Source organism: Monoraphidium neglectum (genome assembly GCF_000611645.1).
Source record: "Monoraphidium neglectum strain SAG 48.87 unplaced genomic scaffold scaffold02940, whole genome shotgun sequence".
Classification (NCBI taxonomy): domain Eukaryota; kingdom Viridiplantae; phylum Chlorophyta; class Chlorophyceae; order Sphaeropleales; family Selenastraceae; genus Monoraphidium; species Monoraphidium neglectum.
In genome coordinates, this window is record NW_014010688.1 from 1 (window position 1) to 7,683 (window position 7,683).

The following is a 7,683-nucleotide window of genomic DNA, read 5'->3' on the forward strand; positions in this document are numbered from 1 at the left end:
GGCGCAGGGCGCGGACACCCGGGGCGGGCGGGGCGCGGCGCGTGCAGCGTGCGGCGCGGGGGTTGTCGCGCGCCTGCAGCACTGCGCTGGCGACGGCGCGCATGATGGTGTCGCGCCCGACAGCCGCCTCCGCGATGGACGTGACGCTGGGTGGTATGTTGATCTCCAGGCGCTTGGGGAGGACCATGAGATCCGGAAGGTCAACGGTCAGCAGCTTAGTCAGGAACGACTGGGGGTGGCAGCAGGGTTGGGGTTGGGGCGGGACGGGGCGGGCTGTGTGTGTGTGTGGGGGGGTGAGCGGGATCGGAGGGCACGGGGTGGGGGCAGGTGGGGGTTCGGTTGCGGGGGCCGGCGCGGCAGGCCGCTTTGCCGGGCGCAGCGGCGCTCGCGCAGCACGGGTCTTCAAACGACGCGCCACGCCCACTCAGCATCGACAAGAGCAGCCTGCAGGCCGAGGCCGCCAGCTCCCTGGACCCCCAGGGGCACATCGGTTCCCCGTGTTGAGTGCGGCACTCCAAGAAAACAGCCGACCGCCGCCCACCTGCAGCACGGGGATGCGCATCAGCCGCACCCTGTTGTAGGGCGACAGCTGCACCTTGACCGCGGGAGGCCCCACAAACGCCAGGCTGATCGTGCCGATCCAGGGGCACATCGGCGCCAGCCGCAGCTGTGTGTGTGGGTGGGCAGGGGGGCCGCGGCAAGCGGACGGGGCGAGGGAGGTAGGGTCACGGGGGGCCGCCAAAGGTGCGGGCCGTTGCATCCGTGTGGCGTGACCCGGCAGCTCGGCAGTCGCGCCGACAAACTCCAGTGCCAGCGGCGGCGGCAGCGGCTGCACACGACAACAGCAGCGGCGGCGGTGGCGGCAGTAGCAGCAGGCAGCAGCAGCGACCGCGCCGCCAGCGGTGGCGACGGCAGCGACACGTCGCGCCAGGCAGCACGAGGCAGCACCAGGCAGCACGAGGCAGCGGCGGCGGCGCTGGCCGTCATGGTGGCCGCAACCGCGTGAGCGACGGCATCGCCAGGCAGCGGCGGCTGCTGCCGCGGGGCCCGCGAGCGCGCCGCACCTTGAGCCACAGTGCGCACTCAACGTCCAGGTCAGACACCAGCACGGGCACCTTGAAGCGCCACCGCCCCTCACCTGGCGCGCGATAACACGCGAGGCGAGACGGGAGACAAACCAGACAATACAGTCAGCGCACCGCGGCCCGTGTCGTGGACCCCCCAAAAGCAGCGAGCGAGTGGCAACCCATGCGTGAGGCGTCACCCTCTCCTCCAGGCCGCGCCCCGCCGCGCGGTCGCGGCGCCCTGTCCGCGACCCACCGACTTCCAGCGCGAGCAGCATGCGCGCGCCGCCGGTGTAGCGCACGTCCACCACGCCGTTCAGGTCAGAGTCCTTCCTGCGGGGCCGCGGGGCCGCCCCATTGCCTTCAGATAGTCTGCTTTCAGCAGTGTAGGCTTGATGAGAAGGCTTATGAACCCCTGACACCCGCCCCCAGCCGCCGTCCCCAGGCCCCGCGCCGCCGGCGCCGCCACTCAACCCCCGTCGTCCCGGCCTGGGCCTCCCTGAGGCGCCCTATCCGCCACCAACCCTGCGGCGCCCGGGCCTGGCTCGTATTTTGCACCCCGCCCGCCCCCGCTCGCCTGCTGTTGCGCCGCCGCATGTTTGAAACATACGGCGCCTCGTGATCCAGGGTGAACTCGACGATCCGCAGCCGCTGCACCAGCCGCATGTTCCCGGCCTGCGCGCGCGGCCCGGCAGGCGCGTCGGGCGGGGGCCGCGGCGCGCTTGGCACGCGGGACGCTCTCTGGGGCGTCCACGGTGGACTCGATCCGCATGCTCCCTCCGCCGCTCCCCGCCGCAGCGTGTCCCGCTGCCCCCTCCCCTAACTCCGCAAACAGCATACGCCTCAAGCGCCCGCGCCGCGACCGGGGCGGTCGCTGCCCGCAAGAGCGCGAGGAGCCCCCACGCCCGCGTCCGCCCGGCTTCCCGCCGGCTTCCGCTCAGCTTCCAACCGGCTTCCTGCCGCCCTGGCCCTCACCTCAAGCAGGCTGTCAAACACCGGCTGCAGCAGGTCCGTGAACCACCGCTCCAGCCCGCGCTGGAACACCCGCCAACTCTTGCGGATACACATGTTCACCCACTCCACGCTCTCCCCGTCGTCGCTCTCGATCATGCGCGCCGCGATGTCCTGCTCCCGCCGCCGCGCACGCTCGGCCTTCTGCGTGAGCAGCAGCTGCCGCCGCCGCCGGCCGACGCCGAACGCGTCGCCGAACGCGCCGTACCCGGCCGCCGGCTCCGCCTCCTCCGCCGCCTCCGCCGCGCTGTCGGCGGCGCCGCCGCCGTCGCCGTCGGCCTCGCCGCTGCTGGTCTCCTCTAAGCTGTACACCTCGTCGTCCCAGCCGTACGGGCCGCCCGCGACGCGCCGCGGCTCGCGGTCCTGCGGGCCGCCCCGCCACCAGAGGCCGTCGGGCAGGCCGGCCAGCAGCCGCGCCTGGTCGACCGCGCCGCGGAACCACGCGGTGCGCAGCAGCCACCGCAGCAGCAGCTGTGCGCCGACAACAACGGCGACGCCGAGGACAAAGGAGCGCAGGCTGAACCTGGACGCAGGGGGGTTTGATTTGGGGGGGTGTGCAGGGTGTGCAGGGCCGTGCACGTGTGAGCACCCTTGCAAGACATACGGTGGCACGGGGTGTGCCAGGCGGCTCTTTGACTCGACACCTGACGCGATTGAATGACCAAAGGCGCCCAGGCCGCCAGCAGAAATGCAAAGGCGCTGCCGCCAGAGGCTGCGCCGGCGCAGCAGGGCGCTCTGGCTGCTCATGCGCCTTTCCGCTGCCCTGCAACCACCCAGGCCACCCTTGCGCAAGCCTAGCAGCAGCTGCGGTCCCCGCTGCGCTTGTGCGGCGACAGCCCCTGGTGACAGGCGCCCACCCTCCGGCTTGGAAGAGCGCCGACCCGGCCGGGTGCGCGGCGGCGGCGGCGGCAGCTGCGACAGCGCGCCTAGCGGGCCGCCCCTCCGGCCCGCTGCACCCCAGGCGCCCGCCGCATCCGCCGCCGGCGATGCTGCTGCTGGGCGGTGCCTGCGCGGCGGCGCCGAGGATGGGGGGGCCGCCGGCCGCAGCGCCTGCGCGCGCCGCTGCCACCTGTGGGAGGCGCGGCGCCCCTGGCAACGCAGCGGCCGGCGGCCGCGGGGCCACGAGCACCGCCGACGACGGCGCCCGTACGGCCCAGCCGCGGTAGTATATTGCCTGCGGCAGGAGGCACGTCAGCAAGCCAGGCATATAGTTGGGGCCCCGGGCAGCAGCATGGCGCCCACCTGACGCGAGGGGCGCGCAAGGCCACATCGACTGTTTGTGCGTCAGCATCCGGCACTACCAGGCTGACCAGGCTGCGCCCTACGCCCCCAGCCCCTGTGTATGAAACCATGCTGCGCTTTCCCCTTCCCATTGGCGGGGCGTGCAGGCCCAGGCAAGCCGAGAAATGGCTCGGTCCGGAAGGACGGCCATCCACAATGGGTGGGCTCACAGGAGTCCATGCAGATACAATAAGACATAATCATATCCAAGACTCAGCAGGCTTCAGCACTCACCGTCAGGGGGGAGACAGCTCGCGGCCCCTGCAGCGGCCGCAGCGGCCGGGGCACTGCAACATGCCGAAGAATTCCCGGTTGGCGTGAACAGCGTGCGGTCATAATGATCGCTAGGCCGAGATCGCTAGGCCCAGCCGCGGCCCAAGCCACATCTTCGGCAACCGCTTATGTTGATGTACATGAAATGAGTTTTATTAACGTCCGAATTGGCTGTGCAAGTCCGCTTCACCCTTTCAGCGGGTCTAGTGCACGGCGCCCGTCAAATCTTCGACACCTACGAGTGTGCGAATGGCCAGACGGTTGGCTGCGCATGCAGCGATCCTTGACGTATTCTGACTTGAATTAATGAGGCCCCTGAAGGCTGGGTCAAGCACGGTCAAGTTGTTGTGTTGCCAGCGGTGGCGTGCAAAGCAGCAGTGCCTGCGGCGCGGACGCAGGTGCCGGCACGGGACGGCCCCAACATGCAGGACCATGCCCCCCAGCGGCAGCGGCAGGGCCGAGCAGCCAGGACGCGGATGGTGCGCATCAAGGTCGTCTCGCTCGGCGACTGCGGCGTTGGCAAGTCATGCCTCATCAAGCGGTGGGCGCCCGTCGGCTGCAGGGCGCAGGTGGTTTACGACAACAAAATCCCAAGCAGCTGCAGTATGCCCGTCTACCAGAGAAGAGAGGAAAGAGAAAGCACACCCCTGATGCAGAACGTGCGGCCTCCACCAGGTTTTCCCAACCCCACTTGAACCCAGTGCGGTCCACTCGCTTCGGCCGAGGCAGCTGTACTGTACATAATGTTCAACTCAGCTCGGCCCCAACCCTCCCCAACCCGCCGCAGGTACTGCGAAGGTAAATTCATAAGCAAGTACATCCCAACTATCGGCGTCGACTACGGCGTCAAGCCCGTGAAGCTTGGGGATTTTGAGGCGAGCTCACCTGGCAAACGCACGGTGCCAGGAACACAGCACAATGGATTCTGTCACCATAAACCATATAGTACCATAAATCTATGCGTTGCATCGGTGCCGCACCCATCCAGCACCATCACCAGCACATGCACGCACACACGAATACCCCCCCCCCAAACACACACACGCACACACGTCACATCACACCAAGGCTGGTGCACCGTCGGGCTCAAGTCTCAAGCGCCTGGCTGCTGTGCACGCAGGTTCGGGTCAACCTTTGGGACATGGCAGGGCCCGATGACTACCTTGAGGTGACTCGCGACTCCCGTTTGACTGATGCCACTGCACTGGCTTGGCAGTCCCACAGATGGCACCCCATCATGTTGGCTGCACCGCGCTACAATACAAACGCGCCTAGCTAGCCCACGTCGCTGCCGCAGCCGCTTCTGTGATGTCGCTGTCCATCAGAGCGGCCGACCACCGGCTCTGCGCCGCCCGCGCGCTCCTCTCAGGTCCGCAACGAGTTCTACCGGGACACCCAGGGTGCGCTGCTGGTCTTCGATGTCGGCAGCCGCGTGAGCTTTGAGGCGCTGCCGCGCTGGCTGGACGAGGCGCGCTGCTGCGGCGCGCCGCGCGACATGGTGGGCCGCGGCTGCTGCCGGCGGCGCCGGCTGGCGCCGCCACGCAAGCAGCCAGGCGGGCGCTGGGCGGGGTCAGAGCTTGTGTGCTGCCGCACTCTTGTGGGGTTATGGATGCCTTGAAGCAGTGCTGTGGAGGACAGTGCCGAAAGGCACACTTCAGCACCTGGCTTGACGGCTGGAGCGTCACAACCCCTACCCAACAATCCTGCAGGTCGTGTGCGTCGTGGGCACTAAGGCGGACGCAGCGCCCGCCAGCAGGCGTGTGCCTGAACAGGAGGCCCGAGACTGGGCGTTGGCCAGGGGGCTGCGCTACTTTGAGGTGAGGTGGGATAGACCAGAAGATGGCAGTCATACGTTCAAGGGCGTGCATATGTGCCAGCTCATGTCGCCATGACGCAGCCCTGAGTATGCGTCCCATCCATACGCTAGGAAATCGCGGCCTTGATGCCGCTGCCTTGTCTCTCGCTTGCTCACGCGGCCGCCCCCAGGTGTCAGCACTGACTGGAGCGTCCGTGGGCGCGACGTTTGCGACACTGTTCGCCCAGGTGCTTGCAAGCACCGTGAATGTGCCGCAGGATGCCGTTGCGCGCGCCGAATGCGAGGCAGAGCTACTGACGGGCGGCGCGCAGTAATCCGATGGGCGGCAAACAGAGTAGGGGTGGCGGTTGCGACTCTGACTGACTGGATTTTGGGATGCTGCACATTGACACGGGGCCAGCGCAGCTGCTGCGCCGCAGGCACCCTGCTGCACGGACACAGCAGGTACTGCAGGCGGTGGTTTTGCGAGCCAGCCGGCCCATGTAGAGTGCCACTGAGCTTCAAGCCTCACAATATTGCCAATATAAGCGAAGTATCGCCGCTCGGACGCGGTATTTGGGGGGCAGCTCAGCGGACAAATTCTAGCGGGTGCCGAACGCAGTGGGCCTGCCTCGACGCAAGAGGCCCAGCACGCGCGCGATGGTCACCTTTCCGTGCTTTGATTCTACTGCACGAAAGTCGTCATCATGGCTCTCTCTCAGAAGGTACGGCAGCGCGCATTCCCAAACTCCCTTCGAGACAGCGCCCTTTGCCCCACGCAGCGGACGTCGCCCTGGGCCTCTCAGTGCGCGCATTGGCCGTCGGTGACACAATCACCCCATCAGGCAGCGCGCATTGACCTCCCCTCGCGCGTATGTCCCCTCTCGCAGGCTGCCTTCGCGGGCCGCGCCACCTCCACCCGTGCTTCCCGCACCAAGGCGAGTAGAGAGGAGTGGGCTGAAGCTACGTATGGGTCGCTGGGGTCGTGCTAGTGGACAGGCGCTGCTGCTAGCTTTGATCTCGTGAAACTCGGGCCTATTCCGTGGCTCATTGGCTGCGGGATTTGCCAGGATCGCAATGGTGGTTGTTATAGTATCTTCTCGTTTGCGCATGGGCAACTGGCGGCGGCGGTGCCACGCCAAAGCAGCGCTCAACGCCACCCGGCCAAGTTGGCAGTGGCCACAGCGGGGCAGGTGCTCTGCGCCCCAAAAGCGAGGGCAGGCTACCCATGCGGCGCCCCCACAGCACCGTGGGCCCGACCGCCCACTCCATTTGCGGCCCTTTTGCACACGCCCAGGTGGTCGATGTGCGCGCCGAGAAGAAGATCCGCGTGGCCATCAACGGCTTCGGCCGCATCGGCCGCAACTTCCTGCGCTGCTGGGAGGGCCGCAGCGACAGCCTGCTCGACGTCGTGGCCATCAACGACTCCGGCGGCGTGAAGCAGGCGTCCCACCTGCTCAAGTACGACTCCACCCTCGGCAAGTTCAACGCCGAGGTCAAGGTCGTGGACGACTCCACCCTGCAGGTCAACGGCAAGAACATCAAGGTGGTGTCCAGCCGCGACCCCACCCAGCTGCCCTGGAAGGAGCTGGAGATCGACCTCGTCATCGAGGGCACTGGCGTGTTCCTGGACACCCCCGGCGCGGGCAAGCACATCCAGGTGCGGGTGGCGGCTGGTGGGGCTGTGCTGGTGGGACTTTTGGGGACGGCCGCCATCTGGGCCGGCATGACAAAGGGCCGCCACGGGCGGATGGGGTTTGACGGGCAGGGTGTTGTGTTGGCACGGTGCTGTGGTTGCGCTGTCATAAGCCTGCCCAGGTTGCCCGGACTGGTCAAAATGGGCGCCGCAATGCAGCTGCTCTGCTGTGCGAGGTGATATGGACTGCACGAGTGGTTGAACTGGTACCGTGGCCCCGGTCTAGTCACGAGCCGCACCTGGGCCCTATCGGGGCCTGCTGCGCCTGTTGGCCCCTCGATCTCAGCTGAAGCTGACCGCACGACAGCCACTCACTCTGATACACTTGCTCCTTCACGCCCACTGCCTCCCTAACCGCCGCCGCCCTCCCTCCCCCCTTCTTTCCCGCCCGCAGGCCGGCGCCAAGAAGGTGCTGATCACCGCCCCCGCCAAGGGCAGCGACATCCCCACCTACGTCATCGGCGTGAACAGCCAGGACTACAAGCACTCGGACGCCATCATCTCCAACGCCTCCTGCACCACCAACTGCCTGGCGCCCTTCGTCAAGGTGTGGCCGCGGCGGC

The 7,683-nt window shown here is 67.6% G+C and overlaps 3 protein-coding genes across 3 annotated transcripts; 2 read left to right on the top strand and 1 right to left on the bottom strand.

Moving 5' to 3' along the window:
• Nucleotides 1-219: 219 nt before the first annotated feature.
• MNEG_11858 (hypothetical protein) lies at nucleotides 220-3,560 on the bottom strand (the record flags this gene model as incomplete). Its single annotated transcript, XM_014039668.1, has 9 exons — nucleotides 220-273; nucleotides 542-667; nucleotides 838-1,035; nucleotides 1,065-1,138; nucleotides 1,321-1,397; nucleotides 1,675-1,805; nucleotides 2,040-2,598; nucleotides 3,318-3,348; nucleotides 3,527-3,560. 9 exons carry the CDS (start codon nucleotides 3,558-3,560, stop codon nucleotides 220-222), a joined length of 1,284 nt encoding a protein of 427 aa, XP_013895122.1.
• A 491-nt stretch (nucleotides 3,561-4,051) lies between these two features.
• On the top strand, nucleotides 4,052-5,759 carry MNEG_11859 (putative DnaJ subfamily C member 27-B; the record flags this gene model as incomplete). The annotated part of the gene is made up of 6 exons (XM_014039669.1): nucleotides 4,052-4,170; nucleotides 4,417-4,528; nucleotides 4,750-4,797; nucleotides 4,999-5,127; nucleotides 5,339-5,446; nucleotides 5,616-5,759. 6 exons carry the CDS (start codon nucleotides 4,052-4,054, stop codon nucleotides 5,757-5,759), a joined length of 660 nt encoding a protein of 219 aa, XP_013895123.1.
• A 372-nt stretch (nucleotides 5,760-6,131) lies between these two features.
• On the top strand, nucleotides 6,132-7,536 carry MNEG_11860 (hypothetical protein; the record flags this gene model as incomplete). The annotated part of the gene is made up of 3 exons (XM_014039670.1): nucleotides 6,132-6,149; nucleotides 6,722-7,179; nucleotides 7,515-7,536. The coding sequence occupies 3 exons, from the start codon at nucleotides 6,132-6,134 to the stop codon at nucleotides 7,534-7,536; spliced, it is 498 nt and encodes a 165-aa protein (XP_013895124.1).
• Between the last annotated feature and the right edge of the window lie 147 nt (nucleotides 7,537-7,683).